Consider the following 26,834-nt stretch of genomic DNA (forward strand, 5'->3'; position numbering starts at 1 on the left):
TCATTGCTTTTTACTGCATGCTCATTGATATATATCTGTATATTGACATATATGTGCTTTTCCTTATGTGTACACACACACACACACACCTCCTTATGAGCACCCTTATATCCCTTCCACAGCATGATGGCACATAAATGAAAAACAAAGGCAAGGCAAGCAGAGATATGATCCACACCCATGGTGTGATAACCTTCTTCAAAGGCATGGTAGGTGGATGCCTGGGGTTTCTAGAGCTTTAACTATACAATGCCAGAACATTGGCTAAAAAGTGAACACTTTTGAGTATGGTAGATTAGCACTTGTCAATAAATTTTAGTGCTGCATAGAAACAGCACATAAGTACTGAAAGTAGCTATGATAATATACTATGTTAACAAAGCCTAACAATAAAATTATAGAAATCTTTCCTTTTTCCCCCAAGAGCCTAGAGCTCTGAAGAAAAGGAAACCTACTACTATAAAAAAATACAAAAATCATGAAAAATAAATCTTTCATTATTGAGATTTTCCTTTTTTACCTAGATTTACTGTATTAATGTTCTGGGAGCATTGGAAAAGGACTAAATAAATCAGATGAAAATACTTTAAACAGTATATACAGAATACTATGGTTATCCAAAGGCTTAGTGATCAGCGGGAAAGGTGAAAACCAGAGACTGGCATACTATTATTATCTGCAAGAGTTTGGCCAAAGGGTCTGAAATGTGCAAGCACGAAGGAGGGAAAAGGACATCAAGTAAACTATGAGAAGGAAGCGAGGAGGAAGAAGAGCACTGGGGGATGAGGAGGTGACTGTGGAGATGTCATGGCCTATGGTGGGAGTCATCTTGCTGTCACCTGGACTATCTGAGCCCCTCCAATTAGAAGGAAGTCTTCATTTGCTTCTTATTCCCCTAAAAGTTCAACACCTCCTCTTCCTACAACCAGTGTCCCCCAGAGCCACATGGCCGACCTCACACACCCCAGTCCTCCTGAGTGAGGCTTAGCCCTCCACCCTCAACAACAGGATGGAGGGAGGTGTTTCTCCTGTTCTCTGGCGGGGAAGGACAGTGGATGAGTCTGAACAGAGAATTCTGGGTGCATATGTCACCCAGCAGAGGCAGTTTTGCCTCACAGGGATGATTTTTAATACATTCTCCCCAGAAGGAGGCTATAGGAGCAAAGGAAGCAAGTGGCCAATAAACCACTTCCACCTGAACAAAGTGACAGTGCACAAACATTCCTATTCTCTCATGTGTGAGCGACACTTCACCTTTACTCAGACTGGCTCACACGTGTCTATCGCGAGGGCTCAGGTGGGTGCCTGACAGGTGTCACAGAACATGGTACAAGAATAACTTGACATGGTAACAGGCATGGACCAGCATGCCGTGAGTCTACACTGACAAAACACTGAAAGCACATAGTGATGGTTCAGGAAAGATTCTCTCCCAGAACTGAGGTTACAGATTCCAAATCACTCAGGAGGATTCTCCTCTGAATTCCTTTAAAACTACAAGTCAAAATAAAAATCAACACGTAAAATATCTTAACAAAGCAGAGAAGTGCCAAACTTCTACTGAGAACCAGCTGGGTTCTCACTGTAGGGCCGCCCCCAGGGGTGTGAGCGTGGCGGACTACTTCACATGTGAGTCTACTACAAGGGAAGGGGTTGTTTGGTCCAGGGAGTGTGGGGATGGGGAGGGCTGTTTACAAATAACCTTCCATTTTCTGGACTACGTCCAAAATCAAAGCCCATTAACCACCTTTTATTACAATGCCCATCTTAGATACAATCCCAGATTTCAAGTAATACTATATGTAAACTATGATTTTAAAGAAAACTTCCAAAGGAAACTAGTAGTAGCTTCTCCTATACAGACACATGACTTTCCTGAAATGAAACTTAAGAGTCTGCATGTGAGACACAGAAATTGCTGAGAGGCCATGCGCCCACCTCAGGAAACACATCACATCTCCTCTAATGACAAATGACATTTTTCCATGAGTCTTCCCTTCTCATCCCTTGACCTCTCTGGTATTGAACCTTCTTGACCTATAACCTTTATTAAACAACACCCTATCCCCTCCATTTCCCAACATTTTCACTATTTGGTAAAATTACACTTTAAAAATGATATTTTTATAATGAAACCTGGAATGAAGGTAGGTTCACCTGGTCTGTCCTAAACAGAAGAGCAGGTCCAAGAAATGAAGCACTCAAGAAGCCACTGGTCACAGGCTGACCCAGCTGGGCTCACTGAGGGATAAGACAGGGATGGATGGGGTAGCAGCACTCAGAAGCAGTTTGTCCTGCTGAGGAATCTCCCAGCCATGCCTAACCCTGGGAGAGGTGGCTGTCCACTGTTCACTGTCCTGGAGGAGGGAAGTGGAGGAGGTCTGTTTAGGTGCTGGGGACAGGCTCCTTTGCAGGCTGCAGGCTGTTCAGTTCCATGGTGGGGCTCTTCCCAGATTCAGAGGCTTCCTGAGTGCTCCCTTTGAAGGCCCGCCTGATGTCCTCAAAAGTCCTACCTCTGGTCTCAGGGACTTTGAGGAAGGTGAACAGCAAGAAGATAATGAGGAAAAGAGCAAAGATAATAAAAACATAGGCTCCTAAGGAGGCTGCAGCCAAGGGGAACAGCAGTGCAACCAAAAAGTTGGAGGTCCAGTTAGAACAACCAGCCACAGCTATGGCAGCTGGGCGGGGTCCCTGGCTGAACAGTTCAGTCACAATAAACCAGGGGATGGGACCAGGTCCGATCTCAAAGAAGGCCACGTAGATCAAGATAGCCACTATGCAGATGTAGCTCATGAAACTGTATGTGTCCTTCAGTAACAGAGAGATCATCATGAAGATGGAACAAAAAGCCATCCCTCCAAGGCCGATCATGTGCAGACTCCTCCTTCCCACCCTCTCCACCAGAAACACAGAAACCACAGTGAAGATAGTGTTAACCACACCTGCTCCAATGGTGGCATAGATTGGCTCCTGGACACCTGCATCCTTGAAGATTCCTGTTGAGTAATAGAATACGGCATTGATCCCAGAGAGCTGCTGGGAGAGCTGCAGCATGATGGAAATGATGAGGGGCTCTCGGTATCCTTGTGATCTAAAGAGCTCCAGCACAGTGACTTTCTTTTCCTGGCTCATCCTAACGCTCTCATCTTTCATCTCCTGGATGTTCTGGGACACATCCAGGGTGCCCCACAGCCGCTGGAGGATCTCTGTAGCATACTCTTCTTCCTTCCTGTTAAAGAGCAAGAATCTAGGACTCTCAGGGCAAAATGGAAGGGCTACACTTTGTAAGATGGCTGGAATGATGGTAAAACCCAATAGCACAGGCCAGTACTTTTCAGTCCCCAAGATGAATTTCAAGCCAAAGATTTGAGCCACCAGAATCCCAACAACGATGGCCAACTGGTGGAGAGTGCCAAAGGCACCCCGCAGAGTGGTGGGAGACACATCTCCAATGTACATGGGCACAAAACCTGTGCAGAGTCCACAAAAGATGCCAATGATCAAGCGGCCCAGGATCAGCATCTCCACAGACTCAGCCTTCTTGCAGAAAGCCATAAGGAAGCCACCAGCGATGGCCAAGAGGTTGACCATAAGCATTGAATTGCGCCTGCCAAAGTGGTTGACAAAGAGTCCAATGGAAAAGGAGCCAAGCATTCCACCCACAGAGAAGATGGCCACAGACAACGACCAGAGGGTTGTAAGCAACCCCTCACTTGGAGTCTCATCTAACTTCTCTGACAAAGTGTAGTTGAGAAAGTCTCTTATGATCACCTCGGGAGCATTGATGACTCCAGTGTTGTAGCCAAACTGGAAAGAGCCAATTGCAGCAATAGTGATGGCAAAGACCAGAGACGGTGTCACCTTGCATGCCCCCATGGTCCTCATTCAAGTCTTGGGAAGATCTAGAGGTGGGGTTTGAGAGCCACCTCTTCCAGTCAACAAAACCTTCGAAATGTCCTTCTCAGGCAGGCAGTAAGTTTTCCTCAGGTCCTCAGCACGGCTCAGTATTCTTGCAGCTTCATGGGGTGGGAACCACAAGCTTTTATAATCTTCACCAAGGGTGGAGCCTACAAGCCTCACCCATAGCCCCACCCTACACCTGCCTCAAATTGTAACCTCTTCAATTTTGTGATCTCTGTTTTCACAACTTCAGAATCCTCACAGCCCCCTCCCCCTTTCAGGCAACCATGCACCCACCCCACACCCTTAAAACCACATCCTTTCACTCTATCCACACCCTGGGTTTTTTCTATTTTTTTCTCTTTTAAGTGCATCCATATCCTTCCCTTTATGAAAGCAGCAATCACCTCTTAGTTTCACAGACAAAAAGCTACCAGAAAAGCCTGGAGGGAGGGTAGATACATTACTTTTTGCTCTTATATGGTATTCTTAAGGAAAATGAACTGCAATGAAGCTGAAATACAATTTTACCTTGAATTCTAGGAGAAGCAGCTTTTTAGTGGTACTTGTTCAACTGCAGAATCAGATATTCAATTACATGTAAATTTGAAAAGCATTATTACTATCTTACTTAAAAACAAACATTTTCATAATGTTTTGAACCTAATTCTTTTCAAGTTTGTCCTGAAAGTATAGCCTTTAAAAAGGAAAATCTATTTTTCTCTTCAGCCAGGGAAAAAGTGTTTCCCACAACATTTTAAAAAGACAACATACAACAATTTCCTACACTGTTTTAGTCTGAGGTTTTGATTTTTTCCCTAAATTCTTTAATTTCAGTTACAAATAGAAGTGCTTTGTGAATTTTCTGGTGATTTACAGCTGGCCTAAAGTTTCATTTCGAGAAAATACAATTCACAATAAAAATTTTCTCAGAATTCTCATTTTTGCTCCAAAAATATTAGTTTAACCTTGGAGATCTATGTTCTGTTGAGAAAGTTGCGTACGCACCCGTGGAGGAGCATCTGTTCCCCATGATAAGAAGGGATCTGTGTGTGTTGGCCGTGTGCTGAGACCCTCCCTTAGGGCCTGCTAATGTTTGATCTGGTGAGTAATGAAAGAAAGTTTGAGAGAATTTTGCCCTTGGACATTTAAGCTGCTAAGTTTACCAAATAGAATTACAGAAAAAAGCAAAATGAAATACAATAGTTAGGTCCAAGAAAAATCTGAGAGCCATTCCAAACGTGCAAGAAACACTGCTTCGCATGTACTGGAAGGCTCATTTCTGTAAGCTCCACCTAAACATCCCTAAACTCTACTCTTCAGGAATCTCATTTCCAGGCACAGTGTCTTGGAGCATTTGCAGCATTTCAGTTGGAACTCTGAGCACTTTACTTTAAAAACAGCCTAAAGTCAGAAATGCTGATCGATTTTTCAACCCCCAAGTTGCTCCTTAGTCAACATAACATTAGACATTTCTGAACAAAGGACTTTTAAGGCTGGCTGTAGTTCAGGCAAGTCCTAAACTTATTAAGGAAAATAAGTTATTCTCTAAAGAAAAAAACTATATCTATCCTCAGCTGGAAAAAGATCTTTTTCCCCCCTCATGGTGAATTATGTATTAAATCAGTTCAAATTTTATTTTGGACCATTATCTGTAATTTTAAATAGCCATTAACTTAAATGGATGTTCCAGTCTATTTTATGTCTAGTTGTTTACCAGAAGAAGAATTCCATGGGTAGAGTGTATAAAATATAGCATCCCCTGTGCAATAACTTACAAATAGATACACATTGTACTCTTGGCAAATTTACTTGTTACATTTTAACAATGTAGTTGTTGACAATAAAATACATTAGTTAATACCAAACATTTTCTATATCTTAAATCATAACTATTTCCCTCCTTCTGCTACTTCTAATAGGTTAAGAAATCTTCCTATAACTAGGTTTTAACAAATTAGAATATTGTAAATCCAAGTCCCCTCCCCTAGGTTTATGGAATTTTCCTTGTAGAACTGCAGATTGTAATAAATAAGGCTAATTCAAAAAATGCTGACCAACGTTACAGTTCACGAGTACTCAGCATTCAGTGGTCTCCATTTCTTAGAGGATAAGACCAGTTCCGAATGAGCCATTATAAAAGGCACTTCTGCTGTAGGATTGCAGCTGATGAAATGCTTGACCACATGTGAAAGGGTACTACTGAGCTTCCTCTGTCCCCGCCACAGCTGACTGCCATCAAGCTGCCACCCAAAACAGCTTCAGGGAAGAGGGAAGCAGTCCCTCTGCAATCTTTTCAACAGATTCCCTGTCTCAACTTCCACCTGTGTTACGGCAGAACAGTCTGACCTGGATTGAGCCACGGAGCAAATAATAACACTCACTGCTACTCCAGACAGAAAAAAATAGGAGTTAATTTTCCAGACTCTTGTGGGAATACAGAGCATGTCTGCTGAAACTGAGTCCAAGAGTTCAATGATATTGTAGACTCAAGTATTTCTTTATATTCTATGTAATGGCTTTTCCGTTCTTGGTGTTTTATAACACATTTCTGAGCCATGATTTAGAAAGTGAGGAAAATTCTCTTTTTTTCTCTCTTTTTCTCAAATTGACTTATACAAGTTATAATTGCAAAGTGAAACTAATAGAAAACCACAGGGGTTGTTCCACACAGGGGTCTCATTGGACACTGTCACTGCAACTGAAGTCAGTTCATGCTGATTTTCTTTATTTGGGAGAACATCATTTCTTTAGCCACTAAACCCAAACTTCTTTCCTTTGGGTTTTGTTTTGCTTTATTCTTGCCAGAGAATGACTAACACTATAATCTGCTTTAGGGGAGCCTGACAATATAATTTCTAGCAATAAAACCCATTAGTTAATACAAAATATCTATACTGTATCTTAGATCACAACTATATTCCCACTTCTGCTCCTTTTATTAGATTAAGAAATCTTACTGTACCACTTTTTGACAAGTTCCTAGAATATTTTTTAAGTATGCCTGCCTGCATGTGTGTGCATTCATACAGTTTATGGAATTTTCCTTTAAGAATTTCATATTGTAACATTCTCTCTCTCTCTCACACACACACACACACACACACACACACACACACACACACACACACACACACACACACGCACCACCCAAATCTAGAAAATGCAGATCAGCCTTACAATTCACAGTACTACATTCTGTCATCTTCAACTCTCTCTTGATAAGGACAAACATATTTCTTTTTCTGGTACCACTGTTAAATTCTTCCAGGCCTTCCCTTTTTATGCAGAGGCCATCAGATATTTTATCAATTCAGCATAGCTTCCACTTTGTATCATTCTTAGAGCAAACATGTTAGCAATTCTTTTGTTAGCAGTTTAATTAGATAGTCCAAATGGGTGTGATTCCATTTAGCCAACCATCTAATATAACAAAGATTACCTAAAAAAATAGGGTTTAAATTGTATCTAAGGTTACAAAAGGAAACAGCCAAATGCCTGAGGAAGAGTTCTTGTTTTTCTTGATACTAAAAAACTTGCTGTAAAAATATGGTACTTAGTCCTGAAAAGGCCACGCATCGGCAGGTTGTTAGTACAGACATAAAGATGTTGTCTTTACTTATTTATTTATTTTTTGGTACTGGGAATTGAACTCAGGTCCTTGTGCTTCCTAGGCAGGCAGTGGAAACATTGAGCCAAATCCCCAGCCCGAGATGTCTTTAAACAAACATAGGTGTCAGGAAACTTGCACATATAAACCAGTCATTACTTATTTTCTGGTTTAAAGTCTTTAAAAAGTGATGTTCTGGGTTAACAGTAGCAGGGCTCATACCAAGGGATGGTCCTTTCTCTGTGGCACAATTGACTTACATAGTAAATTAGAGATGGCACACTGGCACAGAATGTTGGGAGAAGGTAAGGTCCTCTATGAGAAAGAGGGACCTCAGATGGAGAGGGAAGGAAAGAACCCTAGAGTCACAGTGTTTTGTTTCTCTGCAAGGAGGAAGGCCAAAGTTTGAGGCTCCTCCATATCTTCTTATCCCAAGGCCCTGCACTCAAGAGTGGAATGTTCTCACCCACTCACCTGAATATATCTCCACTGAAATTATAAATACAACAAAACACTTATGTTGTCAACTTAAAACAGTGTTGGGTTGTGAGCATTTAAGAGCATCAGCCTCCAACAATTTAAGAGAAGCTGCGAACTGGCACTTGTCCAGGAGATCCTATGTGTCAAAGCTATTATGTTTCCTCATTTGAATCCTATACAGTAATGATGGGTGTGATATGCATTATGTTTACTCTATGGATGGGAAATTTGGGGGCCAAACTGCTTGAGTAACTTGTTCAAGGTCACACCATGAAGAACTTGAGAGACCAGGTTTTGTCTGACTCCAAAGTCCATGTTCCATCTCAAAAGTTCCTGTAAAAATATTTGATGTAAGGGGCTGGGGATTTAGCTCAGCGGTTCGGTGGCCTGCCTTGCAAGCGCAAGGACACGAGTTCAATCCCTGGTACCCCCCAAAAAAAATTTGATGTAGTCATCATGACACATTTATGAAATATGATTTTTGTCTTGGGGAACTAAGAAAAGAAAGAGAAAAGATTCCCTCATCACTAGATCTAAATCCAATAAGCTTAAAATACCTTGTTTTTAAGATTATTATACTCAATCTTCCTCTTTTTAAATTTACAGTCCCAATTATCTCTTTTCTCTTATTAAAATAAAATATTAGCCTCCACGACAAATTATGTGAATCTCAATAATGTGAAATCATTACCAAGTTAAAAAGAACAGAAATAAAATAACTATCAAATATTTTAAAACTTGAAGTACTCAGAAAGGGTATACATAAATATATATAAATATGTATAGACATAATAAACTTCATTTAAAATGTTTTTAATTGACAAAAATTGTATGTTTGTGGCACTTAATATTGTTTTGAAATATATAAACATGATGGAATAGCTAACTCAAGCTAATTAACATATATATATTACCTCACATACTTTTCACATATTTGTGATGGAAATGTCTAAAATCTACTCTCTTAGTATTTATAACTATTTAATATGTCATCACTCACTATAAAGAATATACTTTAAATATTAATAAAAAACAAGCTAAAGTTATACTATTTTCTTTTATAGTAGTTTTAAACTTTTACATTTTTGAAAATGATTCCATCAAAGCCTTGAAATAATACACTAATTACAAAAGGTCTTTCTGACTCAAAGAGAAACAAGGAAAATTAGAGCAAATTTAAAAAAATTAAGGACCATCTTCTGAAATACAAGAAAAAACAAACATAATATTTTTTCAGAGTTTAGACTTTCTGAATTTTTTGTGTTTGCTGTCTATGTCCACTTTTTAAACATTTCCATTTCCTTCACACACATATTTTTGAGATTATGGGCAAGATATTTTCTACTGTGTTTTCCCAGCAGAAAGTACTCCAGCTATACACAGACTTTCCCACTGCCCCCACATTAATGCTCTGGGCAAAATTTTAATTACTAATTTAGGAAAAATGAGACATTTTAAAACTTAATACATTTCGCCCTTTCGACAGACTATCTAGAATAAAACCTTAGTATGCTTGAAAAAAAATCTCTTAGCAACTGAGACCAGAGCTGGCCAACAATGGATGATTCATTGATTTAGCCTGAGTGTGCAGGAATGTCTGCCAAAAGGTCTGAATAAACTCACATTGCTAGACACTATGGTAAAACGTACCCTGACCTCTTTTAAAAGTCTATCAGAGCGGAAAGTTACACTTGCAGCTTTCCAGCAATTCACTGGCATCTGGAAATATGCTTGAATCATAATATCTTGCTTCTACCACAAACTGATATGCTTTCTTGGATGATTATTTTCATTTAATTAGACAATGGCTGCTACTAATAAGAGATTTCCAAGGGGACACCACTATTTTTTTAAGCACTAAAAATAATGGGTGTCTATTCAATTTAAATCTGAAAGGAGGCTTTTTGAAATCTAAAAGTGAAAGAACTGATTGTTTGTTTTTTGTAATATTGACCCAGGGATTTTGGAAGATTATCCTAAGTAGTAATTTGCACACTTAAAATTGATAACCATTATATAACCTGGTGTCTGTCTACATGCACACAGTAGAGATTATACCGGGACATCCTATATATAAAATTCAAAAGCCTTCAGTTCTTTTTGCTTAAATCTGTCATTTGCTTCCCTGCAACACCCATTTTTGGGGTAAGTATTACCACTTCTGTTTTAGAACTGGAAGATCATGGAACTTTAAACTGTTAGCTTAAGCTCACAGTCGTTCTGAGGCAGGCCCAGCTTTCATAATATGGATTTTCTAGTTTAAAATATAGTATTAGATTCCTTGCATTTCTTTGTCACTAGTAATTTCAGAAGTTGCGATAAAAAGTAATCCATGAAATGAAGTCCTTCTTTACAAGTATTACACAAACATACTTCCTAATTTCCTTTACCCTTGACACTGTATGAATGAAAGAGGAATTTTCTGCCTTGAAAGAGTTCTGCTTCTGGCTGCTTTATTTCATTTCCTCTTCTTTCTCCCCCCTCCCTCTCCTTTTTGCATTTGTGGTGAAATATCTGAATAATAAAGGTTAACTGAAAGGTCTTCCCTCTCCTGTTTAGTCTTTTCTGAGCAGATACCCAGTTACCAATTTGGGATGTTGACATTCATTCCCTTTCTAACCATTTTCTGGGCATTTATATAATTACATGTGTAAAATGTGCAACTTTGATCTGTGCTTTTCCTTCTTTTATATATTATTATATATTCTATTACTTATTTTTAAAAAGCACTCCCTGGAAATCACTGTTTTAGTATATATAAATCTACTTCGTTTTAAAAATTGGTTTCAAAAAAGCAAATTTCATTGTAGGTAGTTTACTATTTTTAAGTAGGGCAAATTACACAATCTACTGAAAGTGTAGCATATCTTAGATGTGTCTGACCTGTTCCCCATGGGTTGGACCTGGCCATGTCATAATACAAAATATTAAAGAATATGGGAAGTTTTTTTTTTTTGGTGCCAGAGATCGAACTCGGGTCCTTGCGCTTGCGAGGCAGGCCACCGAACCTCTGAGCTAAATCCCCAGCCCTGGGAAGTTTTGATACTCACATACATTTGCTATATTACATATTTTACATACAGTCTACAACAATTTCTCTTTGTTTAATGTGGCTCAAAAAAGCCAGGTGTGTTCAACACGTGGGTCACAGGTTGGACCCGTGTGAATGGACAAACAATGAAATAGTGTATGGAAAAGTACAGATGAATGAGAACATTTAATTTTTTATTTACTTCACTGACGGCAGTTCTGTGTAGCCAACAGCAGTGGAAGCAACGAATGGGCTTCTCACATGGTACAATGCAATCAGAATAGAAAGGCGGAAAGGATGGGATCTTGAAAGGAAGAAGCCATGTCGATGTGGAGATCCCTAGAGGTGGACAGAACACACATGGTCCTTTCCTTCGTGCCGCTAACAATCTGCGGCCCTGAGCCCTCCAATTGCATCTCGCCTCTCCATCCCTACAGCAATTGTTAGTAAGGCCCAGTATTTCTAGTGTGAACTACTACAGGAGCCCCGAAGTGGTTTCCCTGAGTTAGTGGTTTGTCTTTCCAATCTACAGCACAGATATCCCCAAAGAGCAAGATCTGGTCACACCACAGCCCAAACCAAACATCTTCAGCACTTTTTCCCTAAACCTATAATACAAGATAACTCATAATCATTAATCATTTCAGCCTGGCATTAGAGACTAACCTCCTAATTTTCTCCTATCAGTCTTGAATTCTAGCTACACTAAACAGCCTGGTGTTCTGTGGAGATTTTTGGTTGCACCTCTGTGCTTTTTTACACATGTGCCTAAACTATCCTTTGCCTTTGTCCATCTGGACCTCCCACATGCAGTTCTAGATCCAGAGTAACATTACCTCTGTAGTAAAGGGCTAACTCCCACAGCAGGTATTTAGTTATTTCTAGGCTCCCAGAGAAGCTGGTATTCATTTGTATTATTAGCATTTAATATGTTTCGAGCCAGTGAGAGATATCCCTTTCCTTCTGGTGTAGCAAACTTGGGAAACAAGAACCAACAAGGAGTGTGGACTCTGGTTATGGGAGTGCATAGGAGAAAGGGAGAACCTTTGAAAAGGTAGAGCTATCATCAAAGAGGCTAGACTGTTGTAGAGACTACTGCTCATCTGTGTGGATGAGATGATGTCCTGGGAGCCAGCTCTGCCCAAGTATACACTTCATGGAGCCACTACCTAAGCTCCTCAGCGGGGCCCCACAGCAGCCAGTGTGTGGCCCACAGATTAACAGGATCACAACGGACACTGCATGGCATGTGAAAACATTCTGCCACCGTCCCCACGAAGCAATCCAAGAACATTTTCACAGTGAGGCAGAAGTCTAAGAAATACCAATAACCTGCTATTAACTCACTGGGTTAAATAAATTAAACATCTGGAACAATCTCAGTACGTAGTTTAGAGTGTGATTTAAAAACCAAACTAAAAATGTTGAGGTCAGGTAGAACAAAGAGAAAAATTCATATAGCTGGAAAGACAGAATGATAATAGGCCTGCCTGAAGTAGGATGCTCATTTGGCTGACAAAGTAAATGGTGATCCTGATGGGGGGATTGATGTTTTGTTCATTACCTTGCTGTGCAGCCCTTGTCTGTCTCCTTCACTAAACTGCATGAGTTCATTTGGTGGCGAGACGACCTTTCATTCTGGATAACCAGCCCTGAGCAAAGTGTCCATTGAGTACATATTTGTCTCGATCCAGAAGCCAGGACAGCAGACAGTGAATTCTATTGGGCCTTAATTATAAAGGCCATGAAAGAGACATCTGCAGCTTCTGAGAGCTGCCATGATGACAACTGCTGAGCCATTTGAGGGTAAGTGTTGTGTTTCACTATGATTTTGAGGTTCCCAGTGGAGACTGCTGCTGTGGTCTCCTTAGAAGTAGTCTGGTCCTGCTGGCTTCTACTCTGAAAGGGCGGAATCTTAAGAAACTACAAAAAGATCAGCTGATTCCTCAGCCTCGGCACTGTGGAGGCCAATCAATAGCTGGAAAAGGATTTAAAAACAGATGAAATCAGAACTCCAGCCTACCCAGCCCTGCAGTAATTTTCTGCTGATATCATTAGGGCTTCCTTCCGAATTATCCTATCACTATAGAATGTGCTTGCACAATTCAGAAGAGAAAGGCTGGGAATTTGGCTCAGTGGTTCCACCACCTGCCTCACAAGCACAAGGACCCAAGTTCGATCTCCAGTACCAAAAACAAAAACAAACAAACAGAACAGAAAGAGGACTGGTTTTCAAATTCTTACGTGTACCAAATTCTAGACATACTGCCAATAGTTGGAAATAAAAATTTTTTAAAAAATTAGTTTATAATATTTGAAAGGTTTTAAGCCTGTGATGTTCTCTCATTTACTACAGACTGACTTTATAATTCTACTCCATCTGAAACAAGAATTCATTGAGTGTAGAATCTACTATGCTGTATCAGATGTTCAATGCAACTGGATAAGTGATACAAGTCAACAAAGAAATAATGAATCTGCGGATGGAAAGCACTGAAGTTTATCTTTTGGGAGGTCTTCTACTGCTTGTTTACCTGCTTCTTCCAGCTAGCCTCTCATAACAAATCACAAGGTCTCCTCCACTCTGTACAAGTCGGACTTCCTGTGACTATAGTCCCTGACTAGTGCTATCTCTGTGCTTTTGCTTGATTTTCTCACTGAAGAAGTTTTCCCCTCTTCCATACTTCCCACTGAGGGGGTGTGGCTCAGAGTTCTTTGCTCTCCCCTAATTCCATCTTTTCCTGTCTTCATCATGTTAAGTGTATCTACTGAGAGGACTTCATTTCTCACCATCCTGGGAAAAAGCACAATTGGTTCTCTAGGAAATAATGAAACTTCTTCAAAAGAGTACACATTTTATGTATGAAAATATTTTTAGGAAAGGTTATTTTTCTAATTTAGTTTAGGAATATATATAGCTAAATTAAAATGTAAAATAAATTCATCACAAAGAATTGTTAAAATATATATTATGTAATAAAATGTTCAAACCAGCTTATCTTATCAAGCTTATCAAACTCCACTTATTTTTTATAGAATCAAGGAAATTTAGTGCTCTTTAAGCAACAGAACTGAATCTCTGATAACCAGGAAGAAAAAGAAATTTACTCACTGTTTTACCATATAAGGACACTAGATCCCAGTCTGGTGAACCTGTGCCTTTGCACATATTTTTTGCAGCTGCTGATACACTCTGGGGCCAAAGCTAAGCTTTGAAAGTTTGGATTCCTGTGTGTTGTGATAATCAGCTGGGGTTTGGAAATGCCTTCAAAAAATCTAATGCTCTGGCACTTTAACAAGGCTTCTGAAAAAACGATTTAACATCTGGAATCAAGTATTTTGAGGAAGTTCAAGACCAACAGAGCAAAGAACATTTCTTTCAGTAATAGTTAAAATATGGCACTTCCCTCTCCTTCATCAAATAAATGGGTGTCTTTTATAAAGAACCTGAGGTGGTTTATAATAACTAAGATGTGCCACAGAAGTATGGTGTAGAAAACTAGATGCTCTGAAGACTGAATGTCTTCTCCAAATATATTTCTTTGCTCCTTCAGCATAATTTTCTCTTCCAGAACTCAAATCTGAAAGAAGAAACAAACTATCCAACCCAAGCCTTCTTCATTTAACCTAAAAGACTGCTGAGTGAGGATGAGAAAAGAACCCCGGCAGTCTCATCTTCTCCCACATGGTTTGGAAGAGGGTGTAAGGTAGAAAGGAACACCTCCCCTCAGCCACCATATGGGTCACAGCAGACACTTTTATAACAAAAGACAGATTAACAAGAGAAAAAGCACAACACATTTATCTAATCAATGTTTTACAAGACATTGGAGCTTTCAGAAAAGAAGACCCAAAGAATCAGGGAAATCTTTTTATGCTTACATTTGATAAAGAATGGACAATTGTATAGAAAGGTGACTGGTCAAAAGGGGATGGGACACAAGGGGGAACACGTAAGGTTTGCCCAGACTGTTCTTGACTTCTTTGTGCAGCATTATTCTTTCCTCTTGGCAGGACCCCTCTGGAAAACAGTCCTCAAGGGAGAAGGAAGAAAGTGACTTTTCTAGGTTTGCTTTGAGCACGGGAGAAAGGTTGTAGTTTCTATGACTCACCTTGAGGAAGAAAAGTTCTGGTTTCTGTGATTTTCTTGGGGGAGAAAGAGATGCAAGTGATAGGAGGACAGGAGAAGGTCAGAGAGACTTTGCTTCTGACTCCTTCCAATATCATTTAGCTCAACATACACAGCAGGCCAAAGTGTCATTCTGTGGGGGCACTGTCTTGTCAGTCCCAATAAGGGCAAAGGCAATGACCAAATGTGTGCATATCTTACATAGACAGACAGTCACGGTAACTCAGATCAACACAAAAAGTGGCTGTGTCATTTGAACATTTACTAATTCTCTACAAAATTTTATATTGTTTTAAAAATATATTAAAATGTGTTCCCTACTAAAATAGTAATAAATATACTTAATACTTAATATGTGTCAGGCACTGTACATTTGACTTTCAAAACAGTATTTATTGTCCTGTTATTTTTATGATGAATAATTAGTACAGTGAAATAGAAGATATGCAGTAGAGGGAAATAAACGGAACAATGAAACAGAGGAATGCACGAACAGATTTATACACACCCATGTATGGATATATGGATATAGGGACACAACAGTACAAAGGGAGCACTGTAGAGTAGCAGGCAAATGATAGATCATTTCGTAATGGTGCCTGAAGAGTTAGTTCTCCACGTGTAACCAAAAAACATTGAAATTGGATTTATTCTTCACACAATATAAACGGAAATAAGTTCTTAAATGTGAAAGGCAAAACCCCAAAGTGTTTAGAAGACAGTATCAGAAAAGGACCTGACCATGTAAAAATGAAGATCTCTGTTCATCAGAAATACCACAGAGCCAAATGGCAAGCCACAAACTTGGGAGACTATATTTGCAACACATTTATAACTAACAAGAGAGTTTCCCAGAACATATACATAACTCAAACAGTATTTGTGGAATGAATGAAAACATAAATAGCCCATATATACACGAGAAGATACCTAATCAGAGAAATAAAAATGGAAACCACAATGGGATTCTATTTCATACTTACTACTCTGGAAAAAGTTAAGATCAAGTAATTTGGAATACTGGAGAGGATGTGGTGCAATGGGCATTTTTATCCACTGCTTGTGGGAACAAAAATTGGAAAACTTTGGAAAACATTTTGTCATTCCTTACTATAGTTGAAAATCTTGCACATTTCATAGTCCAGCGCCTCTCCTCAATATTGACCAATGTGGCCTATGAGACGCATCAAAGGAAGTCTATGAAGCTGGGTGTTTAGCTCAGTGACACAGCGTCTTCCTGGCACATGTGAGGTCCTGGGTTTGATCCCCCATACCAAAAAAAAAACAAAAACAAAAACAAACAACAACCAGATACAGGAAAAATAGTTCACAAAAATTCATTAGCATGAAGTTCTGAGGTTGGTCCCCCATACCAAAAAAAAAAAAAAAGTCTATTAATTACAAGATTCATCATGATAACAGGAAACTAGAAACAACCTAAATCTAAATTAGCCTTAGGATGGGTAAATAAAAAATATATTCATACACTAGAATACAGTGCAGAATAATGTAAAAGGTCATATACAAATATATAAAATATGATTCTAGTTACATAAAGTTCAAAACCAGAAAAGACTAACCACTATATTATTTGGGGGAGAGTACACAGGTGATTAAATTATAGGGCCGGGGATTTAGCTCAGTGGATCTGCCACATGCTTCACAAGCACAAGGTCCTAAGTTTGACCCTAGTACCCCCCAAAAAAAAATTATAATGAAAAATAAGCAAATAAGCTGACAAAAAGTTCAGATGAGTATTTTCCTCTGTGAGGCGAATGTGATTTAGGAAAGGTACACAGGCCAAGTTTTGAATTCTTAATTAACACAATAAATATAGAAGTGTCCATATTGTTTACTTTAAACTGTTCAGTTGTGCTTCATAATACTTCTCAATATTTAAAGTATTTTTCTTTCTTAGTTATTTTTGTTGTTATTGCAATGCTGGAGATCTAACCCGGGTCTTTGCACATGCCAGGCAAGCACTCTATCATTAAGCTATATCTTCAACCCAGTAGTTAAAAAAAATTCTTTTTAAATCACATACAAAATGCATTTGAAAGGAACTAAATTCTTCCTTAATCTTACCATAGGAATTATATATTTACATAAATTATACCAGGAAAGCCACAGTACAACAAATAGCGTTATAATTTGTTGAAATTCATATTTTTCCGTTTTGACTTTGTTTATATAAGAACATATTTTCATATAATTCACTTCAAGGTATGAATAAACAATATAATTTTTTTCCAATCTTTTACTCTAAGAACACTGATCACATTATCACAATCTTTGTGTGCCTGTGCTGTGGTTTTGGTTTCCTTCTGTAAAGAGTATTTGATTAGTTTGATTATCTGCAGAGAAATGGTTGTGAAATTAATAACATTTGATACTCCTTTTTAAAAACAGATGTCTCCAGTTTCTGCAAAACAATTTAAAATGGTATGGTCAAATCTGGAGTGCATTGGACAACTGAAGTGATGTTTTCTAACCAAAGTTATCTTGGTAGCTTTTACTGGATAGTGTTTCCCTATGTAACATCATGAAAGCTAAGACTGGATTTTATTTTATTTCTTAGAAGACAATGTTGTGGATGATCCCCACTGGTTATGAAATGATCCAATTACAAGGTGAAAGAAAGATCTGACTTTAGTGATGGGTCTCTCTTGGAACCTGGAGATGAAATGCAGGCCCCCACAGTCAAGCTGGCTGGTCTGGAAGGCTGCATTTATGGAGCACAGCATGCGGGCAGAAGCTGACTCTGGCCAAGGACAGCGGCCTCCTGTTAGGGCTGCTCTGCTGGGGGAGGGGAAGCTTGAGGATGAAAGCCAGGAATGGCTGTGGTCAAGAGCCCCATTCACAGAGACAAGTGGGTTCAACAGGCTTGCGTTCTAGGAATCTTGGTCTCCGCCTCTTTTGTCATGCCAGTCTCTATCTGCCCCCACTCCAACCCCCTTCAAATGCTGACAGGCCTCTTCCCTGCTGGGCTGACAGAGGAGTCCAATCATATTTTCTGAGAATTTAAGCAACAGGTCCTTTGAAAGAAACCAAAGGTCTCTTTGAGGTCTCTGAATTCACCTCATTCTGAAAGCCTTAAAAATATTCCTCTATCAACATCTTCATACACAATTTCTCCTGTAATTAGTACTATCTCCCTGCAGTATTACCCAGCACAAAGAGAATAAAACAATCTCTAATTGACACACATACCCCTCAAATGATATCTATTTAATTTACTTGCACTGTAAAAGCCATATCTCTTGTGAGTTGAGTAAATTTAGGAAATCAACTGAGAAATAATTGCAAAGTATTCCAACTTGAAAACGAAAAACAATTCATTGTCAAGCTGAGAGCCTTTAAAAGATGGTCTTAAAGAATATCTTAGAAGCATAACTATTACACATATTTACATACCACATACTGTTCTACTAATGATTACAAATAATGGTTGCTTTGCGGAAAGGCTGTACGAAATGGTGGCAGATGATAAGCTTTCAAAGAGTTTGATTAGGGATGGGCCTAATGACCACTTCTACAGAGCCTTTTGAAAACACTAGGTAAGAGGCTGAACTAGCAGCGACATCTCTTTGAACTTCATTTGTTATTAAGCTTGCTGCTGCTGCAGGCAGATAAGATCCAAGATGGAACACAAAAACATACATTTGGTTTAGCAAGAGGCTTATCTCAGCAGCTGGACCTACTCTATTCAAGAAACTGGCCCAAGAAAAGCAGTTTCCTTTTTTGCCCTAACAATTTCAGGGGTCTCCTTGCAAGTGTAAAAAAAAAGTGAAAACATGAAAGGTTAATTTTTCTTCTGTCCCATTAAAATAAGACCAATAAACTTCAGTAAAACAAGAAATTTATGAAGTTATTTAAAAAACAAATTTTATATGGTTTTCATTACGTAATTTAACACATCTGGGGTTTATAATTTATAGGGACAGAAAATGAAAGACCATTAGTTGGGTCTGGAATGGGAGAACTTTATGATCTAAAACTCTGGTTGAACATAATTTATGAACCAAATACCAAGGAGAGGTTCTCATAATTTATGAGGATTTAATATTTCATTTACATGTTTTGGTTAAATGTCCAAATTTTCAGAAAAGTTAACAAAATTTTTATCTTTCAGCCTCTTGCGCAAGCAGACCAGAAAATGTAGCATCTCTTCAGATACAGGAAACGTTCTCCTCAGCCATCAGGAATGTGATGCTTCTCCTTTCAAGGCAGTGCCCATATCCTTGGATCTCCCTAGTCCAAGAGCTGGTTCTCGATGCAGGAGGCTGATGAGCAAGGGCTAAGTACAGATCACAGGCAGGAGAAGGCCCATGCCCTCTGCTCCTATGCAGTTGGGCTGATGCCTGTTAACAAGAGGCAGAAGTGCCTTCCATGTCAGAAAGTGCCTTTTCTGTCAGAAAAAATCTGGTCACTGTTTCAGCCCAGCCTTCCCTGCCTGAGGCAGGATTGGTAATCTACAAAGGCAAAATTTCACTGGGGAGATCATTCACACTGAATTTTATATCACTGTGCCCATAGTTGTGTAAGGTAGAAGTCTGGGTAATATTTTAAAAATCAGTAGTTTTACAGAAAATAATGAAGCTGGTACAGAGAGTGCCCATGCACACCTGCAACTAGTTTTCCTGTTATTGACATCTCACATTAGTATGGTACATTTATTACCAACTATTGGTACATTGGTAGGAAAATGAGAAATAAATCCAGGATAGCACACTGAATTGAGTCCTCATGTCTCCCTAGGCTCCTCTTGGCTATAACTTTTTTAGACTTCTCTTATTTTTGATAATCTTGACAGTTTTAAGGAGTGCTAGAAATACATATATATATATATTTTTTCAAATCCACTTTGAATTTGCCTGATGTTTTCCTCCTGGATTTATGTTTTAGTTTTTGATTTTTTTGTTTGGGAGAGGAGGAGATCACAGATATCAAGAGTCATTTTTATCGCATTGTATCAAGAATATACATTACCTACATGCTTTATTCCTGCTGATGGTGACCTTGACCACCTGGCTGATAGTATTGTCAGGCTTGTCCCCTGCAAAGTTACTTCCTCCTCTGCTCCCTTTTCCACACTCTACCTGTGGAAGAAAGTTACGGTTTGCAGCCCACACTTTGGGGTGTGAGGAATTTTGCTCCCTGAGGGCAGAGTATCTACATAAATTATTCCAATTCTCCAGTAGGAGAGCTTTGCCTTTTCTCTACCATGTGTTCATTCAGTCATTTGTTTACATCAGGACTGACTCAAGCATACTTATTTTATAGTTCAGGTTACCATCCAACAGGACTTTTATTTTCTGGCTCAAATTGTCTCATCTTTGACCACTGGGAGTCCTTGCGGTTGGCTCCCAGGTCTGTGACTGCATCAAAATTGCATCATTGTGTGTGGCATTTGTTTTTGTTTAGCATTCCTTACTTTCTATCATTATAAGCACTCCACTCTCTTGTATATTTCTTGTTTTAAAAATAACCATTTCTCCAAGGAGCCCTGGTTTTTTTTTTCATTAGCGAATAGTATGAGACCAAGGTCTGGGGCTAGGTGGGGTACTGTTACTTATAAACCCTCTCAGCTGTTCTCATGCATCAAAACATACATACATATATGTATACGTATTTCCATGTGTAACCATCTATATATATGTTAAGCTAAACATGAACTTATATTGATCTCTCCAACTCTAATCCATTAATTACCATATGGATCACTCTAGTTTGTCTTGCTTATCTGTAAACTTCCAGTCCAGTGTGACAACCCTAGCTTCCACTATCTGCCATCTATTTACTTACCTGTTCAATTCCAGTGTACATTATGGCTGTTTTGAAACTGCTAGCCTGAACTTCCATGGGAAACAACTTTACCAACTAGAGTGCAGTGTTCGTATACAGTTTCTTTTGCTAACAGACTCTACTCATTTCCAAAGTTACTTGGTTCAGCACCTTTCTCCCTCACCATTTTCAGCAAGGTTGATTTATTCACTGTGATACAGTTAGAATGTTATTTCGTTTTTCTTTATCAGATTCTACTTTCCATCCTGGGACTCCCAACTTCCCCAGTGATTTTTAAAATTTGTATATAGTCAGACTTCCTTTTTTGCACTGTGAAGAGTATAAATGGGTGTTGAAAATGCATTGTCACAGTTCTATAATTATATTATCATACAGAATAGTTTCACTGTCCCATAAAAGCTTCTCTGCTTCACCTATTTATCCCTATTCTCTCCCTAAATCCCCGGTAACTACTGATCTTTTCTGTGTTGTGATAAGTTTAGCTTTTCTAGAACATCATATAACTGGCATCATACAGTAAATAGCTTTTTCAGACTGGTTTCTTTCACTTAAAAATATGAATGTAGATTCATTCATATCTTTTACAAATTTACTCTTCTTCTTACTGCTGAATAATATTCCCCTATATAAATATTCTGTTGTTTCTTTTATCCACCTAAAGAATGCATCTTGGTTGCTTTCAGGCTTTGGTCATAAATATATAGATTTTAGACATATGTACATGTGGGTTTTTGTATGGATACAGGTTTTCAATTCATTTGGGGTGAACAGTTAGGAGCATAATTGCTGTGATATGATAAGATGGTGTTAGACTGAAAGAAACTGTCAAAATGGCTGTGCCACTTTACATCCCTACTACCAATGAATGAGAGTTCTGCTGTTCTGTATCCTTGCCATGCAACTGACACTGATAGAATTTTGGATTTCAGTCATTTTAATGTGTGGATGATGGTGTCTCATTGTAATTTGCAATTCCTTAACAACAAATGTTGAGTATCTTTTTATATATTTATTTACATCTGCATAGCTTATTTGGTGAATAGTCTGTTCAGATCTTTTGCCCATTTACTAACTGGATTGTTTTCTTGTTGAGTTTTAAGAGTTACTTGTACATTTTGGATACAGGTCCACTACTGGATTGTGTTCTGAATGTATTTGCTCACAGTCTGTGGCTTGTCTTTTATTCATTTAACAGTTCTTTTTACAGAGCAGAAGCTTTTAGTTTTAATAAAGTCCAGATTATCACATTTTTCTTTCATGAGTCATACTTTTGGTGTTGCATACACAAACTGGTTGCCAAATCCCACAGCCATTAAGATTTTCTCCTATGTTTTCTTCAAGAAGTCTTACAATTTTTCACATCACATTTTGGTCTATGATCCATTTTAAGTTAATTTTTATGAAATTAACTAGGTTTGCATCTAGTTTTATATTTTGCTTATGGATATACCATTCTTGTAGAATCATTTGTAGAAAAGATCCTTTCTCCACTGAATGGTGCTATGGACTGAAGTGTACCCCTCAAAATGTTGAAGTCCTAGTTCCCAATACAGTAGTATTAGAGTTGGGGCTCTTTGGAAAGATAATTAGGATTAGATGAGGTCATGGGAATGCTCCTTATGATGCAATTGCTGCCCTTGTAAGATGACACACTGAGATATCTCTTCCGGCCACTTCTTTCTTTTCTCCCTCCTTTCCTCCATGCATATGAAGCAAGAACATGCTACATGACACACAGAAAGAAGGCTGCTCTTTGCAGGACAGGAAGAAAGCCCTTACCAGAAACAAACCATGCGGGTACCATGACTCAGATTTCCAGCTTCCAGACCCATGAAAGAAAAAAATATGTAGTTTAGATCACCTAGTCTGTGAGACTTTGTTATGGCGGCCTAAGCAAACTGAGCCTTGTCAAAGATAGGTGGCTATAACTGTCTGGGCCTATTTCTAGGCTTTTTATTTGGTTCTATTGATCTGTGTGCCTATTTTTTTTTTAAACCAATATCACACTGCAGTGGTTGCTGTGGCTTTGTAGGAAGTCTTAAAATAAGATTGTGTGAGTCTTCCAGCTTTGCTGTTCTTTGGGATTCTGTTGGCTATTCTAGGATTCTGCCTTTACAAGTGATCTATAGGTCAAGTAGAGAGTAATTACCCTCAACAGTATTGAGTCTTCTTATTCATGAACACAGAGTCTTTCTATTCAGATGTTATTTCTTTCATCAGTTTTACAGTTTAAGTCCATAGAGACCCTGAACTTATTTTTACTATATTTGTATCTAGATGTTTCCTCCTTCCATTCCTTCTTTTTGTGTGTGTGCCATTAGGGACGGTATTTTAAATTTCAAATTCAAAATGTTCACTGCTGGTATATAAAAAAGTAACTGGCCTTTGTAGATTAATACTGTACCTTGAGACTTTGCTCTATTTCCTTAATCATTTTTAAATTTTATTTTTGGTCAATTCTTTGAGATTTATCTATGGAGAAAATCATCTCATTTGCAAACAAAAGGCAGTTTAATTTATTCTTTCTCAACCTATGTCCCTTTTATGTCCTTTTCTGCTCTAACTGCACTAGGTAGGACTTTCAGCATAATGTTGAATAGCAGTGACTTGCTCCTTATCTTAAAGGGCAAACATTTAGTTTGCCAGCCATTAGTATGTGCTAGCTGTAGACTTTTGGTAGATTTTTTTTTATGAATTCAAAAGGAAGTTCCTCTGTAGTCTACATTTACTGAGCATTTAGTTTTTGAAATTTTAATCATGAATGGGTGTTTAGACAAACGTTTTCTTGCATATATTGACATGATCATATGATTTTTCTTCTTTTTGCCAATTGACGTGGAGGATTATACTGATTTTTAAACTGAGTCAGTCAGCCTTGCATACCTGGAATAAATGCCATCTACTATGGTACACAATTCTTTTACATATTATTGGGTTAATATGTGCATGTTTTTGAGGATTTCTGACCTACGTTCATAAGAATTACTGGTCCATATTCCTTTCTTGTAATGCCTTTACCTTGCTTTAGTATTACAGTAATATTGACCTCATAGAATGAGTTAGGAAATCTCTCTGCTTCTATTTTCTCAACGAGACGAGGGAGAATTGGTGTCTTTTTCTTTAATTGTGTGAAATCAACTGAGTGTGGTATTTTTTTTAATAAAGTTATTATATTGGGATTGAAATGACATAGAGACTATGGAACTAAGCTGCAGTATGGAATATGCAACTTGACATATCTTTAAATACCCATTTTGTGCATAATATACGTAAGTATAAAAAAGGAGCTCAAGGTAGAGGCAGATAGTCTAATGGGTATACTTTTAACATCCATTTATTTATTTTCTTTCCTTAGCGTATCCATTTCCTCAAATATAAAAATGGATATTATTTTATTTTTAGTTCATGAGGATAAAATTATAAAACACCAGTTAATTTTTTTAGTTCCTAAATGACTTCATATAAGTGCATATTCCACCTTTCAATAGAAATCTCTATGGTTTGAAAATTAATTGTTTTAAAAATAAAAATTTTCCATATACTCTCCAATGAGTGAGTGCTTATTAATTTTATAATTATGCAAAGGTTGTAAAATAAAGAAGAACGCACTTTAGGCCTTCTTTTCTAGACCATCAAAGTAAAGCAAGAAGCCAATATAAACATTGGCTCTTTATATGAGAGAATATAACTTTTTACTGAAATATTTACTTAAGCTTTGCTGAAAAACCCTTCAATATTTCAATTATTGCGATCATACAATATCATTTTTATACAAAGCATTTCTCTGCAGTTCATTTTCAGGTGAGCTGTCATGTCACATTAACTGCTGGGTGAAATGAGGCATTACATTTCCACTCCAGTCCTTTCGTGTTGAAACCAAAAATCTGACTTCAGTATTGCAGTGTTAGCTTTGACTTTTCAAAGACAGTCCATCACTTCTTTTCTTATTTTTCTTTCTATTTTTTCACCCATCCATTTTGCAAGCTAGAATCATTCTTGGGGCTAGGGGTAGAGCCCAGTGGTAGAGTGTGTACTTAGCATGTGTGAGGTCCTGGTGTCCTCATCAATTAAATGTAGGGTTAAATGATTTTCATCAATTAAATGTAGGGTTTTTTTTTTTCTCACAAGAACTTAAATCCAAAGATAAGAAAAGTTATGCTTTTCCAAGATTAGTTCAAAATTTCCTTTCAAAACACATACACTTAGTTTTGGTTACTTGTTTTATTTCATTTTTGATAAAAATATAGCTTGTGGTCTTAAAACTTACAGATTAGGCTCCTTATATTCAAATCTTACAAGCAGCTTGTATTAGCTGAATGATCTTAGTTAAGTATAGTAACTTAATTATCCTGGGCCTCTTTCTGCAAAACAGGAATTCATTCATACAAAAAATATTTATAGAGTGCCCATTTTGTGTTACACACTATTCTAAATGACAGGAATAGAAGTGAACGAGTCAGACAGATCTCAAAAGATCCTGTCCTGGTGGAGCTTACAGTGCATTCATTAGTAAGGATAATTTTAATACCTCTCTCAAGACTGTTGTGAGAATTAAATTAGTGAGTACATATGAAGCACTCAGAATAGTTTCAGGCACACAATAAAGCTCATTAAAAGTTAGCCATCATTATCATTTTCATCTTTATTATTGGGTATTTAATTTACATTATAAAGTTTTCCTTTCATGTTTTTTCCATTTATTGTCTCCTTGGAATGTAGACTGAAGGTATCAAATTACAGTATTCTATGTGACATCACTGAAACTCAAATTCCTTATCTGTAAAATGGTTATAATATTTACCGGCAAACTCCACATCTTGCCCTGAAAATCAAATGAAATTATATACAAGGCTTTGTAAATTGGTGTGACACAGATTAAAGATGTCCTAAAATAGTGTTTGGCATAAATCTTCACATTCAGAAGTCCTTCAATACATGTTAATTGAATTAAATGTTAATTTATTAAAGAAATTGCATAGCCACTATTGAAATAACCCAATAATACTTGGGACCTAACACACTTACTGTTATAAGTGGGAAACTTGCTACTAACTTACTCAAACAACTTCTGCTAATTTAATATTGCCTATTAATAAATAAACAGAGATATCCAAAGTATTGGAAACCATGACATTTCCCTGGAACACCAATTTGGGCTGAATCTTTCAGGTCTCCTTATTAAAGATGGTCTTACTTCAAGTTCCGTATTTTATAGCTGAGGCAAATAAGGTTCAGAGAAGTGATGCAACTTCCTGAGGATCACAGTAAATGTCAACACCAGTTTCCATTTCACCCATAACCCAAGACAAGCATGCACTTATCATACTTTCACACAGAAAACAGATTACAGGTCTTAGACTAGTTTAAACACTACTCAGTTTTGCAGTGTATACAGAGCTTGTCATTTTCATGTTCTGGGTATCTTCTCTTCCATATGTGATCTTAAAAAATGTGGAAGACTGTGGAAAACAAACTGAAGGAGAAAGTATTCTGTTTAATGTGTCTGAAAATCTGTTCATTTTCTGAAATTTTTTTATGTGAAGCTTCAGGATTTCTAACTGTCAAGGTGCCTGCTGAGAAGGAACAAGCTAGTTGCAGAGTTTTGTTGAGGATTTTTATTCCAACTGGTTCATATGGTAATTTGGAGTAAGAAAGACTTTTACAGCTCTGAGATCTCTATATAGAAATGGCATGTGCAAAATGCTTGTGTCTTGCCAGTCCGTGCAGAACCAGATCAAAGGGCAGACAGGCACAGTTACCTATTTTCTTTTTTGATCCTTAAACAGGGTATGTTTACCTGACTATCAACCACCCTGGGAAACAAACACAGGGTAAATACCTTATTTCTCTCTAAACCTGTGACAGAAGAGCAAGAAAAA

At 38.0% G+C, this 26,834-nt stretch overlaps 2 protein-coding genes across 3 annotated transcripts in view; both read right to left on the bottom strand.

The window, feature by feature from the left end:
* Positions 1 to 26,834, bottom strand: part of Ddah1 (dimethylarginine dimethylaminohydrolase 1) — a 135,279-nt gene that overhangs the window by 73,283 nt on the left and 35,162 nt on the right. The window lies entirely within an intron of this gene.
* Positions 2,164 to 3,995, bottom strand: LOC104870908 (solute carrier family 2, facilitated glucose transporter member 3-like). Its single transcript, XM_033758110.1, has one exon. The coding sequence runs from the start codon at positions 3,883 to 3,885 to the stop codon at positions 2,386 to 2,388; it is 1,500 nt and encodes a 499-aa protein (XP_033614001.1). The 5' UTR covers positions 3,886 to 3,995; the 3' UTR covers positions 2,164 to 2,385.

Source organism: Fukomys damarensis, unplaced genomic scaffold (assembly GCF_012274545.1).
Source record: "Fukomys damarensis isolate Sample0158 unplaced genomic scaffold, DMR_v1.0_HiC HiC_scaffold_33, whole genome shotgun sequence".
Lineage (NCBI taxonomy): Eukaryota > Metazoa > Chordata > Mammalia > Rodentia > Bathyergidae > Fukomys > Fukomys damarensis.